At 38.6% G+C, this 18,436-nt stretch overlaps 1 protein-coding gene and 1 pseudogene across 1 annotated transcript; both read left to right on the forward strand.

The window, feature by feature from the left end:
- The first annotated feature begins 10,890 nt into the window (after positions 1 to 10,890).
- On the forward strand, positions 10,891 to 11,070 carry LOC122050048 (annotated as a pseudogene).
- Positions 11,071 to 14,915: 3,845 nt separating this feature from the next.
- On the forward strand, positions 14,916 to 16,339 carry LOC122046806. The gene is made up of 2 exons (XM_042607693.1): positions 14,916 to 15,168; positions 15,634 to 16,339. Exons 1-2 carry the CDS (start codon positions 14,992 to 14,994, stop codon positions 16,108 to 16,110), a joined length of 654 nt encoding a protein of 217 aa, XP_042463627.1. The 5' UTR covers positions 14,916 to 14,991; the 3' UTR covers positions 16,111 to 16,339.
- Positions 16,340 to 18,436: the final 2,097 nt, after the last annotated feature.

The raw sequence follows: 18,436 nt of genomic DNA on the forward strand, positions 1-18,436 counted from the left end.
CTCAGCCCAACCAGATCGATCTTCTGGCTAGGCGTTGGCAACACCCTGATAGTCAGATGACCAAAGAGAGGAGAATAGATGTGCACGATAGTGATAACCAATTGAGAGTCAGTCTGATCGGACCTCCTGTCCGGTCGGATGAGGAACAATCACCAACTAGAGTGACCACGAAGAAGAATAGCCTCGAGCGACCAAGCTAGGAATCCAAGCCAAGCGGCTCCCTTACTCGGTCAAACAGTAGGACCCCCTTGCTTAGTTTATCATATCCTTCTGGGAGTCAGTGCCGCTGACAACAGGGCATGGTCAGCCGGCAAATTGTACGGTGAAAGCTTCCAACTATCACATAAGGGATTTGTACGTCCTATTAAAAAAAGGTGTCAAGAACACTTTTCTGACTTATCTTTTCATAGGATGGTTAGGAAAATGTGTGCGCGCTTTGAGAAGCATGCACGCCCGTTATTGGAGCACTATATAAAGTGGGGTCCATGCACTGACGAAGGTATGCATTTTTGTGATTAGGCTCCTATTGCTACAGTTCTCTTTGTCATTTTTCTACTATTTCGGTAACTGACTTGAACGTCGAAGGACCAATATTGGGACCTCTTCCCTAGCCCAACACTGACGTTCTTGGTTTTGCAGAGCAGAGTCTTAACATGGTCAACTACTAAGCCATATCCCCAGCCAGCTGTCTTCACCGCTTTCAGACAGGATCATATTGGCACCGTCTATGATAACTTAACCTGTATCTGAGACGTGAAGATGGAGGACGCTGGATGACTTATGACCGTGACATTGACGAAGGAAGAATTGGACATGCTGATACAAGCACGGGCGACCAAGATAGTGGAGCAGCAATAGCAGGCGATGGTCGATCATCAAGAAAATGAACCTGTGACATCAGCAATGGGATAGCAGGCCGACTACAGAGATCAAGTAAAAAATATATCCGCTCGGAGGCCAAACAAGAAGTCGACCGACACATATGGGGATGCACCAAATGAACTAATCCTCTTTCACCGAGCATTGTTCCACACCCCTTCAAAGGAACAAGGCCGAACAGATAGAGAGTAAGGATCCTCCTTGGACAACGTGCTTTTCTAGGATGGACGGAAAGGAAAGACACCAAGGATTGATGATTCCCCAAACAAATCAACAGGCAATTCTCTCAGGAGATCCTGGACGACCCACTACCACGACATTACACGCCATTGACGATCGGAGAGTACAATGGGATAACCGACCCAGGGGACCATCTAATCAAGTTTGACAACACAAACACGCTCCATCAGTACACCGATGAAGTGAAGTGTTGAGTCTTTCTCACCACTCTTTCTAGATTAGCATAGAGGTGGTTTAGACGTCTATCAATCGGATTAATCCACAGCTTCAAGGACTTTCGAGCGGTGTTTCTGCATCATTTTGCCAGCAGCCGCCATTACCAGAAAATGAATGTTAACTTGTTCGCTGTGAAGTAAGGGCCTAATGAGACATTGAGGGCCTATATCAAGAGGTTCAACTAAGTGGCCATGGATATCCCATCGGCCACCCCCGAAGATATTGTTAAGTGCCTTCTCACAAGGACTTACAAAAGATGAATTTTTTCGCTCACTCATCTGGAATCCTCCAAAAAACTTCGACCACTTGCTCAGGTGCGCTAGTGAATACATCAACGTGGAGGAGGCCCAAGTGGCACAAAGGAAAGAAGTGTCAGTCGAACCTACCACCACCACTGAATGACGACTAACCAGTAGCCATCAACCACCAAGGGCCCTCGAGTAGGAGCAACTCAACTGCACCAGGAGCCCCGAGCCCATGCTGTACAACACGTGGAAGCAGAGCAGTCGAAGGCTACGAAAGGCAGTCATGGACACCGTTGTTCTGCTCCTACCATCGCTTAGCGACACATAATACCCAGGACTGCTATGACTTGAGGTCAGTTTCAAGCCAACCGGCTCCTCCAGGATATCACCATCATTCACCCTCTCTCGATCGGCATCATCGACGCTGATTAGATGGATGACGAAAAGAAGAAAGACTGATGGTTGAGCAGCTTCAACACCAACCTCAATGAAGAGGTAATGCAAGTCTCACATGGCCTTCGGTAAGCGGGCTCGATCTTCAGCTCGTGAGGAGGAGAAAAGCAGCAACGCTGCTTAGGGCAACATCGAAATGATTGCTGAAGGGCCGACCGACGATGATTCCAACAGGACGAGGAAATTGTACACCCGGGGATTAGAGATACACGTCGTTAGGTACAGCAAGGAGAATGCCGAGGAATCGGAGATCAGTTTAGGCCCTCGAGACTTAGAGAGAGTGGATGCCCCTCATGACGACGTCTTAATCATCCGAGCGGTAATAACTAATTATACTATTCATCAAACTTCTATGGATATAGGTAGCTCGGTAAATATCATCTTCAAGAAGGCGTTCGACCAGCTGCAAATCAACTGGAATGACCTGTAGCCCATGATGACCCAACTGTACGGGTTCATGAGCAATGAAGTATTGTCGATTGGTCGGGTTTGGCTTTCTATATCACTCGAAGAGGAGCCTCTTAAGAGGATAAGGACAACAAACTTCATCATGGTGGATGCGTCGTCCGCCTACAATGTAATATTGAGTCGACCAGCTCTAAACGAGTTCTGAGCCGTAGTGTCCACCTTTTGCCAAAAGATCACGTTCCTAGTAGACAATTCGGTGGGTGAATTCAAAGGCGACTAATTGGCCACTCAATAGTGCTACGTCGAGATGGTCAAGTCTGAAGCAAAGACCGCTCAGAAGATACAATGATTTGAGGTAAAAAATGTAAAAACTCCTGTTGTGTGAATGCAGGGGAATAATGAATGAAAAAATCCAAGTGTCCAAGATGTTTGTGCTAATCGACCAAGTTGAAAGTCGAGCGACAACTATAAACTCTCGTGTGTCATTATCAGACAGTCAAGCGGCAACTATAAACTCTTGTGTGTCTTTATTAGAAAGTCAAACGGCGAATATATATAAACCCTTGTGAAATAAATATCAAAAAGTTGAGTGGCAGCTATAAACCAGAGCACATTGCAATGCGACAGTTGAGTGATGGCTATAAACCTGGGCACACATCAATCTCAACCAAGCGGCGACTATAAACCCTAGTAAAGTTAATATCAACAGTCGAGCAGTGACTATAAACCCTTGAGCAGTGATGCTTAAGCTGAGCGGCAACTATAAACTCTCATTACAAAATTACTGTAAGCCGAGCGGCGGCTATAAACTCTCGTTTTAAAAGTATTGAAAGTCGAGCGGCGATTATAAACTCAGGACCAACGTAAAACAAATAGCCGAGCGGCGACTATAAATTCTAGCATGTTAGTAATCGAGAGTCGTGCAACGACTATAAATCCTAGAATTTGTAATAATCACCAGCCAAGCGGCGACTATAAACCCTCGCCTTTAAGAATAGCAGCCGAGCGGCGGCTATAAACCTTGGTAAAGGAAAACAATAGCCAAGAGGTGGATATAAACCTGGAAGTCAACGAAAATATTAGCCGAGCGACAACTATAAACCCAGAAGTCGACAAAAATATTAGTCAAGCGACGACTATAAACCTGGGAGTAGATGAAAACAACAGTCGAGTGACGGCTATAAACCCAAGAGTCGATGACAAAAATAGCCGAACAGTAGCTATAAATTCTAACATCGCCACTCGAGATGAATCGGAGCCAAGCGACGGCTTTAAACCCGAGTATAATGTAGTTTGAGAGTCGAGCAGCGACTATAAAACCTTGAGCCTTGATAGCCAACCAGCCGAGTGGTGGATATAAACTAGAGTACAATGGGGATAACAGTCGAGCGATGACTATAAACTCTGGATAGCCAATATTCAATAGTCGAGCGACGAATATAAACCCCGGTTCAACAACCGAGCGATGACTATAAAACCTAGCGGCGTCATCGAGACTTTCGAATAAAAATGCAAGTGTTAAACACTCCTAACCTGACCGGGTGAATCATAAGTGGGCGGAGAGGAATCTTCTCATGAAAACTTCAAGAGTGGGAGATACTCAACCTGATCAAGCCAAGCACCCATTCTTATTTATTATAATGGGATGTCTCTCAGTCGCGACTCATGGGACTCAAACTATTGCATAGGGTAACTAAGTTAAATGGAACATGTTAAATTGTCGAGAGAGGATGCATGGATTAGTGCTTAGTGGCTTCAAGGAAGAAATGATATATGGAGTCGAATGGGAGGATATTGATTCACACTTGGAAGACTTCGAGGGTAAGGCGCTCTATGTGAAGGATAGAGGAATGTTGAATTATACTTGGAAATTTTTTACAAAAAACTAGAGGAAGTACAAAAAGTTGACGAGAAACTTGAGAAGAAAAACTATTCTAGATCAGCAACGGCTTCCTCAGGGAGTGAGGCCACAAGCTCATCCTTCCAGACATAATCAATGGAGACATCAGCAAACAAGTGGTTATCATCCTTCAACTACTGGACGGTGGTGGCTATGCCGAGATCGAAAAGACATAGAATCAAGTCGGAGAAGAGATGGTTGAAGCCTTCCGAGCAGAGATACTTGGCTTGGAAGTCCTCAAGTCGAGCAGGCTTGTCCTATACTTAGCTAGTTGGGCCCTAGATGCCTCCAACTCGGCCTTCAAATATTTCAGCTCGACGTCTTGGTCAGCTTTTTTCTATTGCTCCGCCAATCAGCTCGATTGTTCTTGCACCAGAGCCATCTTAGTTTCCATGAGCTTCTTGTCCAAGTCCAAAACCTTCAGGTTTTTCTTCTCCAGGTCCTCTATGGTGCGAAGTTTCCAAGTGTTTGTTGATTTGACCTTGGAGTCAAAATTCCAAGCTTGCTTGTTGAGCCACTCGAGCTGATGAGCCTGTTCCTGGCTCTTATTCTTTTCTGCCAATAGTGCTCGCTCGGAACCCACTAGCTGTTCAAAAGTCTTTTCTAGATCCTCCTTCAGCTGAGTGACCTCAGAGGTAAGCGCTTCAACAGCAGTTCGGGATGCACTTGTTTCATCGATCAGTGCCCACAGCTGCTTATTTAGGGATGTAAATGAACCAAACGGTTCGCGAGCTATTCGGAGCTCGATTCGGTAAAAAACTCGTTCGACTTCATTCGTTTATTTTATCGAGCCGAGCTCGAGCTCGATTTCGAGCTCGACAGTTTTATCGAGCCGAGCTCGAGCTTAAGGATATTCGGCTCATGAGCTCGCGAACATGTTCGTTTATAGGCTTGTGAGCAAAAAAAAAATGAACCTTAAAACGAGCCTTAAACTGAGCCAAAAAATGAGCTCTAAAACGAGCCAAAAAATGAACTCTAAAACAAGCCTTAAAATGAGCTTTAAAATGAGCTCTAAAAGGAGCCAAAAACAAGCTCTAAACGAGCCCGAAAATGAGCTTGAGCTCGCTTAACGAGTTAGACTCGTTAACTTTGATAATCGAGCTAATAACGAGCCGAGCTCGAACTGTTCGCGAGCTTGATAATTCTAAAATGAGCCGAACTCAAGCCTTGTGATAAAAGCTTGATTCGAGCTCGAGCTCGAGCCGAGCTCGAGCCCGAATATAACTTAAACGAGCCGAGCTCGAGCCTAATACTGTTCGGCTCGGTTAGACTCGTTTACATCCCTATGCTTATTTTAGTGCTCGAGGAAGGCCAACCTCTAACACATTGTCAAACGCTCCACCCAGAACTGCAATAAGTATGAATTAGAACGACGCAGCAATGGTGAATAACAACTCTTGAGGAACATCACTTACCATAGTGAATTTCTGAGTGAAGCCGTCAGCCAACTCCCCTGGCGGAATGGCCATTGCCCTACTCTTGGCATTCGCCCAGGCTGACCCTGAATATGGATTGTGTGCTCGGGTGATAAGGGGTGTGTCATCGTCGGGGGAGCGCTATGCGTCAGTGGACAGGCGGATCAGAGCCTATAGGTGTCTATGACCGACCGGATCAGAGGGCTCTGAAGTCACTTGGCCCTTGGACTTCGAGGGGTGGATGGTAGAGATTGAGATCCCTAGATCGGCTGGCGGTGGAAAAAATGAAACCAACTGTGCTAAAAGTGTGCCTGTCGGTAGCTCGAGCATTGATGGATTCCAATCGGATGAAGCCGGCGTGGGCAAAATTATCGCCCTCTCGGGGATGGCAGAAGACGAACTCTCACCCCGCTCAGACGGGGGTCGGGATGTAGGTACTTCCATAGGTGCCGATGTTCAGGCTCCCAAGCGGGAGGTCCCCTCCTAGCAGAGTCTCTTTCTCCGCTGGCGCTAAAGCAGTGGCTCACCAGAACCCGCCGAGTCAGTCGACAACGACTCAGATGGTACGACCACTGAGACCATGGTGGACCGCTCAGAAGGAAGCTCTCCTGTGGTAGCGGTCGCATTGCTCCCTGGCACATGGCTTGCATCGTCGGTATAATCAGTAGAGCTACCGGCTGGCTTAAGTTCGTAGTTTGCCAACTCGGTCGCACCACGAGCATTAATCTTAGCCTCAGAGAGCTTGCTCTTATCGCTCAACAGAGACTTCAACATGATTTCAGTTGTAAAAATTGAAGTGAAATCAGTTAGATTTTAAGGCGACATAGGAAGAAATAGTTTACCTAATGTGCGGGGCAGCCATGAGCGGAAGGGACTTAGTCCAAAAATATATAGAACACCTTTGTGCAACAGCTTATGTATGTGGTACTTCTAACCGGCAAGATGAGCGGCCGCCTCGAGGTAGGCCGACTCTCAACAATACTTGCACAAAGTGAGAGGCTTCATCAACTCCATTTGTCAGGCGGTCGGGAATGATGACCATTCGGGAAGGCGAACAAAAAAGTAATGCTCCTTCCAATGCTTGTTGGAGGAAGACATTTTATCAAAGAATACAGAGCCCACTCGGGCCTGTATCAAAAAGGTTCCCGCCTCAGATAGCTTAGGATAGTAAAAATAATGAAAACTGCGAGGAACGAGCAGGATGTCGTACATGTGGAATAAGATTACCATACCACATAAAAGCCTAAAGGAGTTTGCCACTAACTGGGGTAAAAGAATATGAAAGTATCTACAGACTTCAAAGAAGAGGGGGTAGATCAGAAAGCACAGACCAGCAAAAAATTGGTCTTTGAAAAAAGTAAGGCAGTCATCCGACGACGTATATGGGTGTGCATATATAGTGGGAATGATTATTTGGTAGTCATCAGGAATATTGTAAGACATTTGCATCTACATTATTTCATCATCATTAAAATTAGACTTGGCAGATGTATACCACAGTCTGACAACGGGAGGAGGAGGAGGAAGAGAGGAGTAGGCCTTGGAGAAACAAAGAAAAGTAGAAGCGGGAATGTCAATGAAAATCAAGGAGCGAACGAACAAAGGGAGAAAAAGCTTATTGAGAAATATCGTCGGCGATGAACGATGAACGATGAAGGAGAGAATCAGCAGAGAGCGTGCGTGAGGAAGAAGATGCGGTGAAGTAGGAGAATGACGATGAAAAAAGGTTTATAAACCCTGGGGATGGCTGCTCTAGGTCATTCGATCGAGGGCTACGAAAAACAAAGCCAAGATTTGGTCATTTAATTCGAAACGGCGCTTGTCACAATAATCGTGGATATCCGCTTGTCACATCAAATGTGCGGCGGCAGAAAGCGGGACACGTGGCACTTGGCAACAGGAGGCATTAATGAGGTTTAATTAAAAGGCATCGGCGGCATGCTCAGCATTAATAACTAGAGATTTGCACAATCTTCAAGAAATTAGGATGATGTCAGCAACCATTAAGAGGCACTCAATCACTGACGGAAGGGACGGGAAGTGGAAAAATTACTAAGTGCTACCCACTAGCATCCCAAACGATCGGTGCAGATTTAGAGACAGCCGAGCGGCGTCTCTAAACCCATGGAAAAGAGTGATAGCCTAGCGGTAGCTCTAAACTTATGGCGGAAAGTGACTGCGCAGTATTTCCTACAACCGAGCGGCGGCTCTAAATTTGAGTAAAGCCGAGGGGTCACTGAAGTGACTATAACTCTTATCGATGGAATGCAAAGCCGAGGGGTGATTCTAAACCCATGGCAGAAAGTGGCAACCAAGCGGCGGCTCTGAATCCATTTCAGTAAGTGATAGCCAGGCAACAGCTCTAACTCATGGCAAAAAGCACCCGCAGTATTCACCATAGCCAAGTGGCTATTCTAAAACCGATCATGTTCGATCGGCTGTGGGGGTCACTGAAGGCACCGCTCGTCCAGTCAGTCAAAGATGGTAAAGGGAGCCCACCAAGTATGTGTCAAAGGCCGGAATAGCAACCGATGTGGAGGTCAAAGTTAAGGCGGTCAAAGACATAAAATCACCAAGGTTGATTGAGCGAAAGGAGGACCTGCTCAGCCCAACCAGATCGGTCTTCTGGCTAGGCATTGGCGACACCTCGATAGCCGGACAACCAAAGAGAGGAGAACAGATGTGCGCGATGATGACGATCAATTGAGAGTCAGTCTGACCGGGCCTCCTGTCTGGTATGACGAGGAACAATCTACCAAGCCGAGCAACCGCTGAGAAAAATAGCCTCGAGCGATTGGGCTAGGAATCCATGTCGATCGGCTCCCCCGCTCAGTCAAATAGTGAGACCCCTTGCTTAGCTCATTGTATCCTTCTGGGAGTCAGTGCCGCTGACAACAGGGCATGATCAGCCGACAAAATATACGGCGGAAGCTTCCAACTATCACGTCAGGGATTTGCATGCCCTGTTAAGAAAAGGTGTTAGAGACACTTTTCTGACTTGTCTTTTCATAGGACAGTTGGGAAAATGTGCATGCGCCTTGAGAAGCGTGCGCATTTGCTATTAGAACACTATATAAAGAGGGGTCATGTACCGATAGAGGTATGCGTTATTTGTGATAAGGCTCCTGTTGTTGTTACAGTTCTCTTTGTCATCTTTCTACTATTCTGGTGACTGACTTGAGCGTCGGAGGGCCAACACCGGGGACCCCTTCCCTGGTTCGGCACTAACGTTCTTGGTTTTACAGAGCGAAGCGGAGTCTTCACATGATTAATTGCTGAGCCACATACCCAGCTAGCTGTGTTTACCGTTTTCGGACAGGATCATAAGTCAATTTGCAATCTTTCTACAATTTGTCTACTATCTCTAGAGCTTTTCTTTTACCTCTTATCGTGGGAGCGACAATCTAAGGGGTTGCACCTGACTCGATCAAGCAGGGTCTATACTTTGTTGATGTCTTGCTAAGCGCTTCCACCTAGTACGATCTATCTATTTTGTGTTAACTTCCTTGCCTTTATCAAGTACCAAGATTGCCTCCGAAGTCTTCTCTGTAATCTCTACATCTTGCTATTTCCTTAGTGTCATGTTGTGTTGTCACTTTAGTAACCTTCATAGCTATTTGCTCCTCTATAACCGACTGCTCCTCATGGATTGGTTGCTTTTTTCACAATAATTACCAATTCATATGTTTGATGAATAATTCCCGGACCAAACTTAGTTGATAATAGTTGCATAGCCTCCTTAAGTGGTTCAAGATGATTGAGCATGGACATAGATATGATTGATGGTGGTAAAAGATGATTATATTCGTCTCTAGTGTCCCTGTTAATCTGTCTCAGGATCAATACGGAGGAGATAAATTTCATGTGGCCATTAGTCTTTGGAATAATACATGACTGACGTATAAAGAAAATATTTATCTCAGTTATGTCAATAATCGAATTCAGACCTTATGATGATAACGCTTTATAAATTAATTATTAGACTGTCATGAGAAGATCGACATAGATATGATTATAATTGAGGAACCTACTGTAGGATGATACTATTCAATTACGAGTCGCCTTCACAATTCTCTTGGTAGTGCCCATACGTTTCCATCGTTTCACCAATACTATTATAGTTCTATCCTTTAGGTTGTGGAGAAGTCTTTTCATTATCTGTATGATGTTTCTTGAGATGTATTTTTAATTAGTGAATCATAATTTTAATATGTAATTATTATTTTTCTACTGTTTATATTTTTTTATTTTCTAATACATTAATATTAAGAATTTAGGATCGTGCATTTGAAAGAATTTGAATTTAAGTAGTGCGTCTGTCCATTCTTTCGTAAGCATTATAATCTCAATACAAACAATTCAACAATAGTCATAAAGCAATTTTGATCAAAATTATATTATATAATTAGATATTATTATAAAATTAATTTATTTATCTTTTTAGATATTATTATAAATAGACAAAAGTGATCAAATGACTAAAAACAGTTATGTGCTAGTTTTGTCTAAAATTATTAATTAATTATTCTATTTGAAAATGTTTTCCTAAATTTTGAATAGGATAATTAAAAAAAAATTATATTAGTACCCTATCTATTTTCTAAATTTAGTATTTATAAATAGTATTTCTCTAAATTTAATAAATAAATTTCATTCTATAAATATTATAAAGGAGAGAAAAATAGAAAATATTATATATGGTATAGTAAAAAATAAATATTTAAATTTAATAAAATAATTTTTTTATTTTAAATTATGTATTTTATATGAAAACAGGTGTGGATACTATATCATTTTCTTTTAAAATTTTAAATTCAGATAAATAAATGCATTATAGAAAGACGTTGGAATCCACTAATGCTTTTAAAGTGCCTATACGATTTTAAAATATTCATTTAGTAATTCTGACTAAAATTTCTACATGATTATTTTAAAAATAAAATAAATCTTATTATCTTTATATATATGAAATTTAGATTATTTACTAATTAATTTGATAAAGTCTAAAATAAAATTATATTAATATCTTGTTGATATAAAAATATGTATTATGATGATTTCCTTTATTCTCAAATTTTAGAATTGGTAATATTACGAGCGGAAATATTTTTATAAATATCTTGGATTAGAAAATATATTTTTCTCGATCTTTTGGCTAAGATCAAATGTAGTATCCGTTCTTATCAGTTTAATATCTGATATAAAAAATTAAATTAATTTTTTAACAAGAGAGAGTTTCTTACAGGAGCTTGTTGCTGGGGTTCTCGAGCGTTGCCCTTGTATTACACTACTGCATAGGTTTGGTGCACCCTTACCAAGTTCAATTTATAGGTCTGATATACTAATTTACGTGTATTCATATATTATATTATACATGCAATACGTAAAAATTAAATTATGTTAATGTCCTTTTTCTTTTCACAGTGAAAATAAGTTGAAGATTTATTAATAATTTTCTTTGATTATTTTTATATAAAAAATATGTATAGTTATGATTCTCTTTAATTTCACATTTTAATATTGATAATACGGAAAAGTTTCTATAAATATTTAAAAAGTATTTTTTTTTTTTTTGATCTTTTGGTTAAGATCAAATATTTTTATTCTTATAAGTTTAATATCTAATATAAAAAAATAAATTAATTTTTTATTAGGAGATAGCATATATTAAGAGACTATTAAATCATCCACGTTCTAAAGTGACCAAATAAAAAAATTTATCATGTAATAATTTTGAGCAAAATTATATTTTCTCCTCAAATTTTAAATCTAAATAAATATATTCAATCTATAAGATTAATGGAGTCTACACATATTTTTAAAGTGAACAAACAATTCAAAATTGTTAATTTTTGTATAAACATGCAATAAATTTTGATAATTTCAAAAGCAGATATCCTACTTTGATATATTTCTGTAAAAAAAAAATTTAAAAAAAAAATCCTCCGCTTATCTCAGATTGGCTTCGCAATCATCTGTTAAAAAAGGTAAATAAAAAAAATTAAGTAAACCACTATATATGGAAGAATATTTTCATTAATTTCATCAAAACAATTGACTCTCATCGATTTCTATATAAATCTATCACGACCAACCTAGAACATCCTTTTTTATGATAAATAGAGAAAAATACTCTTTTGACATTTAAAAAAATGTCTTGCTCAACTAAAACTAAATGTTGCTTTTAACTGCCATTATTCTAACAACTAAATCTGTTGATGGATGACATCTTCCTCACTGTTTGTAGATTAGTTTATAATAATAAATAAAAGGCGAGAGCTTGCCTTATTAACATAGCAATAGATTAGATTTCATATATTTTATTTTTATCCTTATTTATTATATTACCCAGCGCCTCAACTCAATTGTTTTTTTTTTTGTTTTTTTAGTTACGTGTTAAGCCTGCTAAATTTTATCTTCAGAGTTTCAGAGTTAGATCTTACAGTGTTCAAACTTAAAAATTAAAATTAAAAAATAGATATTCATAGGATATATATTTAGGATGTCTAATAATATTTTTTTTATTTTTAAGGGTTAATCCAATTAAATTTTACCTCTATGATTTAAGAGTTATATGTTATAGTATTTAAACTAAAATATATATATATAACTAAAAAAAATTAGTTACTCATAAGGTATTATAATATATGTGTTCAAAGTTTACAATTTAGAAAATATTATTTTTAAAAAGAAATATAAAAAATTAAGAAATCCAGTCCAACGCCCCAATGTTGTAAAAAAAGTTTTGATGAAGACAACCCCAATGCATTGGGGGCGCTTTGAATCGGGCACGCACGAGTCCACAACTAGTAGGTGCTCAAGGGATATACGACGTAAGAGGTACAACATATCAAAATTTTATATATAAAATTATTCGAATATTCATGTCAAATATAGAATTCCATACTTAAATTTGAAAATTCTTATACCTAATTATTTAATCAGATCTAAAAAATCTCTTCATACCCTCTTCTATTTCGGTTAGATATCAAATTCTTCATCGAGTTTAGAAAAAATTATCATCCCTAAGTCCTCCCTTTATTTTTTATTAAAAGTCATGAATTTTAAAAAAAAAATCCAATAATAAAGAGCACATGGGTCAAATGCAGCTAAAAATAGACATTTTGGACCATCTCTCTCCTGCGAGTTTATCTTCTTTTATTCAAACGGTTTTAAAATATATTCTTATATTTAATTTTATTAGTTCGTGTATTTAATGTCATTTGATTCATAATAGACTCTCATATATGTTTTTTTTGGTTGGAGCTAATCCTCTCCGTTGTCTCTTTAAGTATTCGTGATTTAATTCTTAGAATTTATAGGAATTTGTTTCTTAACATGAGACTTGCAACTAACAAATACTTAGCTTCTGTCGCTCGACATAAATACTTTCCGATTTATCCTGATGACTGATGTAAAATTTTCATGGGACCGAACTGGTCCTCCACCCTTGACGTTACTCAGTCTGATTAATTATTTTTATCCTCGGGACTATGATGCAACCATAAAGGTGCTCAATTGTCTCCCAAACACTTACGATTTAATCTCAGCTACAACATATTTACAGAGATTTTTCCTCCAAATGAGACTTCCAACTAAGAGATGTTGACTTCTGAGTTATCCACCACAAGTACTTCTCGATTTATCCTAGTAATCGATAAAAAAACTTACGTAGAATTGGACCGAATATTACAGACTCGATGCTATCTAATTTAATTAATCATATTTTCCTTTTTTTGTTGGAGCTAATCCCAAGCATTGATCCAATTCCACTTAAGCTTTTCCCACCCTACATCATAGTAATATTATTTATACATCACTCATGGGATTACTGCACAGCAGGAGGATATCAAATTATCACTCAGTATATGATTCGATTTTTTAACTTATAATATATAAAAAAAATTTCTTTAAATAGGCACGTAATCATGGGATATTAGACTTCTTGACCGGCCAACATGAGCGTTTATCAATTTATCCTGACGATCGATGAAAAATTTTCGTGAGACCGAATCAGTCACCCTAAGTTCGATGCTACTTGTTTATATTTTTTTTATTAAATTTAAAGATCTATTAGCATATATCTTCAAACTTTTATTTCATTAAATTTTAAAATTAGCATATATAAATAAACTTAACCATAATAATTTTAAGATAACAAAAAAATAAACCTCATTATATTTTTTTATCTTAAAAATAATTTTATTTAAGGATTGCATAAAAATTATAACTATATATATACTAGAATAAGAATATTTAGCAACTAAGATATAGTTGCTACCGTTTGTAATAATTATGATCATAGGTGATATAATAATATCAAAGTGATTTTAATTAATTTAGAGTACTCTTAATTAAATTGATAAGAAGTATTTTTCATCCATCAAATTAACACTAAATTTAAAGAATGAATAAAAATTATATGGAATTAATCTTTAAATAATAATATATTATTAAAAATAGTTTTTTAATAATAATATATTATTAAAAATTATATACTTTTTAATAATAATAAAAATAAAAGGTACTCTATTTTTCATAATTTTATATAATTATATAAGGATGAACCGAACATTTGTGAACAAACTTGGTATTTAGTTTAGTAAAAATTTATTTATGTTCGTTCAATATACATAAAATTAATTAAATGAATAAACTTTAATAACTTATTTAACTAAAAGAATAAAATTATATATATATATAGCTGGTTCACGTTCATGAACAATATTCGTGAACAATGAATCATATTTATCTATAAAATTATTTTCAATTTACTAATTAAATAAAAAAACTTTCAAAATGAACAAATAAATTTATATTATCAAACTCAATAATTAATCAAATAAAAATTTAAAAATTTCAAACAATCAAATAAATTTAAATGAAAAATTTAATAATATCTAAATGAATCGAGTTCAAACTTATTTTAAACTTATCAAAAAAGAAACTAAATCAAGTTAAACTTAAATAATTATTTTAATAATTTAATTTATTTAAAATTTGACTCAACTTCACTGGTTTATTTTATCAAATAAGTATGAATAATATAAATTTAGTTTCTATAGTTATATGTCATAATTTTATATATTAATATATTCGAATATTTAAAATTTTAAAATTAATGTAAATATGTTTGTAGTTATTATTACTCAAAGGCTCCATTGAAATTGTGTCGGTATCGCCTTCATCGTCTCCCACTGCTCCCTCCTCTCGATCTCCCGTTGAGTCGGCGGAGATGGTGGCGGAGCTGATATCCCTGGCGCCGGTGGCTGAGACCTACCAGGAGGAGAGCGAGACGAAGACGGAGCTCGTCACCCTCGACTTGCTGGGTGGCCGCGGTGACCCCGACCGCGCCGCGCTGGATCTCGAGCTCCAGGTCACTGCCGGCTGGGCGAGGCGCCTCGTTCCGCTGGTATGCCCCCTGGCTCATATCTCAATCCACTTCGATTTCTGCCGAGATTTGGTCTTGATTGCCTTTTCAATCATTCCGTTTTGGCGAGAATCCCCTGTTCGAATTCGAAAAGGAGGAGAAATTTTACTTCTTCCATCCCTTCGTTGGTTTTTCAAATTCCTGTGGATCGTACTACGAAACCATTTACTTCCAATCCAGTCCGTACCGAATTCTCTGTTGACGAAGATTGTGCTCTCTTCCGGCGATTTTGCTCTCGAATCGTAGACGGTTCATTTTTAATTCTTATGAATCTTCGATCGTCCTGCTAGTACGCATGCTGCTCTCCAAATCCCTAATTCCGTCCCTTTTTAGTTGAATCCCCCTTTTTTTAATGAATTGAATCGCGTTTTGCGTTTATTAGGTTAGAAATTGCAGGTTTGATTGCACAAATTCGACTAAAATTCCGTATCGATTCCATGGTTACAGTCAGCGAAGCTGTATCTCTCACCCCCTTCGCCGCCCTCCCTCGGATTCCTCGGCCTAAAGCAACCTCCGGCGGCGAATACGGCCGCCGCCTCCGCTGTTCCCGGCTCATACCGCAGCATCTGTACTCTGGAGAAGGTCAAGTCGGCGCTCGCGAGGGAATCTCTCGCTAACAAGCGTTCCCCGCCTTCCCCCTCCTCTTCCTCCTCTTCCTACGCCTCCGCCTCCGCCTCCGCCTCCGCGACTACCATCACCGCCTCCTCCTCCTCGGCCAAGCGGCCCAAGGAAGCTGACAAAGAAGACGGCCATCCCCGGGCGATGGCGGTGGCCGCGTGTCCGGAGTGCCTCCTCTACGTGCTCATCTGCAAATCCGACCCCTGGTGCCCCAGGTGCGCGGCCCACGTGCCGGTCCACGGCCTCAAGAAGAAATCACGGCTAGACCTCAACTTCTCCTTCCAAACCTGCAACCAGTCAAACTGAGAGGATCAAGACCACGATTACGATCCATGGCCCGTCGACAAAAACCTTGCTTTCGCTCGATTATGAACTACGTATCTACTGCATGTTCTGGCGATACGATCTGGAAGTAATTAATCTGGCTTTCCACTGGCGTCTTCTTCTCCCTCTCTACTCCGTTCCATGATCTTCGTTCGCTATGGGTGTTGGTACGAGTGTATTCATTTTTTATCATCATAATCGTCGTTCGCTATCTTTTCCGTGTTGATTTGGGATGGATTGACGAGGACGTTGGGGACAAACGTATTCATCTTTTGTCACCATGATCGTTATCGTTTGAAGACCCCACGAATCATCTGAGATGATAAGTGGTGGCATGTTTGTCACATGAGATTGCGGAGTCAAACTGCAGGGTTGTTGGGACTTAAATTTTCGGACCCTGTGTAACTTATCTCATCATCACTTGCCCTATCGGTTGTCATGATTTTTCTCCCTCGTGATGACTTGGGATCGGGTATGGCGAGATCGCTGAGAGCGAGTGATTTTGCCTTTTGCCATATGATCATCGTCGTTAAGACTTCACGGATCATCTAATATGATAAGTGATGGTATACTTGTCACATGAAGTTGTGGGATCGAACCGTAGAATTGTCGGGGCGTAAATCTTCAGATCTTGTGTAACTTATCTCACAATCACTTATCCTCTAAATTATCGTGATTTAACTTCCTCATAGTGGTCTGAGATCAGGTGAGATGGAGATGTTGGGAATGAATGATTTCATCTTTTGTCACATGATCATCGTCCTTCTTCTATTGTGATGTATTTTTTTCATGATAACGAACGATTTCATCTTTTGTCAGGTACAGTCATCCTTTGTCGTCTCTCTCGTGCCTAGTGGCGGTCGTCGCGTTGTCTCTGTCTGCTCGCGCCTTCGCCGGCATTAATGGCCGGCTTTATCACACTCCCGTGAATCATCGAGCATTGAATGCGCGACACGTGGCGGGCCATTTAATGTGCCCTCTAACAACTGACACGCTAAACCCTGTCGGGAAATTAATTGTAATTGACTCGGTCAACAGGATGACGACTCGTAGCAATTAAGACGGTCGATATTACTCTTTGACTCAAATTTATTCGGCAATTTACTGTGTATTTAAATTTCATATCTACTAAAATGCATATTTATTTCTCGTTATTTTTTCTTGATCAGCACTCCATTATTATTAAATTGTTGTAAATTGATTACTACGTGGAAAATTGATTGTCTAATCGATATATAAATTTTTGTATGTTCAATCTGTAACATTAATTAACAACCAAAAATCTATAATTACAAAAGAGTGTATTTTTAAAATTTAATTTAAAATATTTTGGTATCTAAGATCATGAGTTTTTTTTTAAAAATTTTTGGATGATTCTGTAGTATCTATAATTTTAAATTTTTGACATGATATGATAGAGAATTTTAAAAAATTATTTAATAGTAATAATAGATTAACAGCCTTACCTCTTCCAATAAACCCATGATAAAATATTCAAGGTTATGTAAATTTTAAAAAATTATAATTCTCACTATGAAATATATGCTTCAAGGCATTGTTATATTTAATAAGATGTGGAGGATAATAAATTTTGTTTGAAATATTTTTGAGGTGTCTAAAGAGTTTTGATTAAAAATCATTAATGAATCTCTAGTGTTTAGGATTTTAAAAGTTTGACATGATCTAAATAAAAAAGTCTTAGGAATCATTTAATGGTGTTGATAAGTGTGTATAACAAATATAGATTTTCTAATGAGTTTGTGATAAATTATCTCAAGGTTGTGACATTTTAAAAAATTCACAGTTCTCTATTTAGATTATGAAATTCATGAAGGAGGGAATCTTTACACTTGGAAGAATGCAAGTAATACAATAAACTTGGTTTAAAATATTTTTGAGGTGTCTAAGATTATCAATGAAGTTTAATCAAAATGGGCCTATAGTGTTTAGAATTTAAAATCTTAACTAGTCTAAACTTAGAGAGTCCTAACAAATTTTGGTGATTTGAGAATATGACAGATCTAAGAACTCTAATTAACTCATGACAAAATATCTTTCAAAAATCCACCACTCTCTATTTAGGCTGTGAAATTCATGTTTGAGGACATGATTACATTCAAAAAGTTGCAATGAGTGCAACGAACTTAGTTTGAAGTATTCTAAGAAGCCTAAGGTTATCATTTTATTTTGACCAAAACTCATTGATGAATGTATGGTGTCTAGAATTTTAAATCTTGATATGGAGCCCTAGAACCCTTTAGTTGTGTTGGTGAGTAAGTATGGCAAACCTAGGCCTTTTAATGAACTT

Source organism: Zingiber officinale, chromosome 2B (assembly GCF_018446385.1).
Source record: "Zingiber officinale cultivar Zhangliang chromosome 2B, Zo_v1.1, whole genome shotgun sequence".
NCBI classification, from domain to species: Eukaryota; Viridiplantae; Streptophyta; class Magnoliopsida; order Zingiberales; family Zingiberaceae; genus Zingiber; species Zingiber officinale.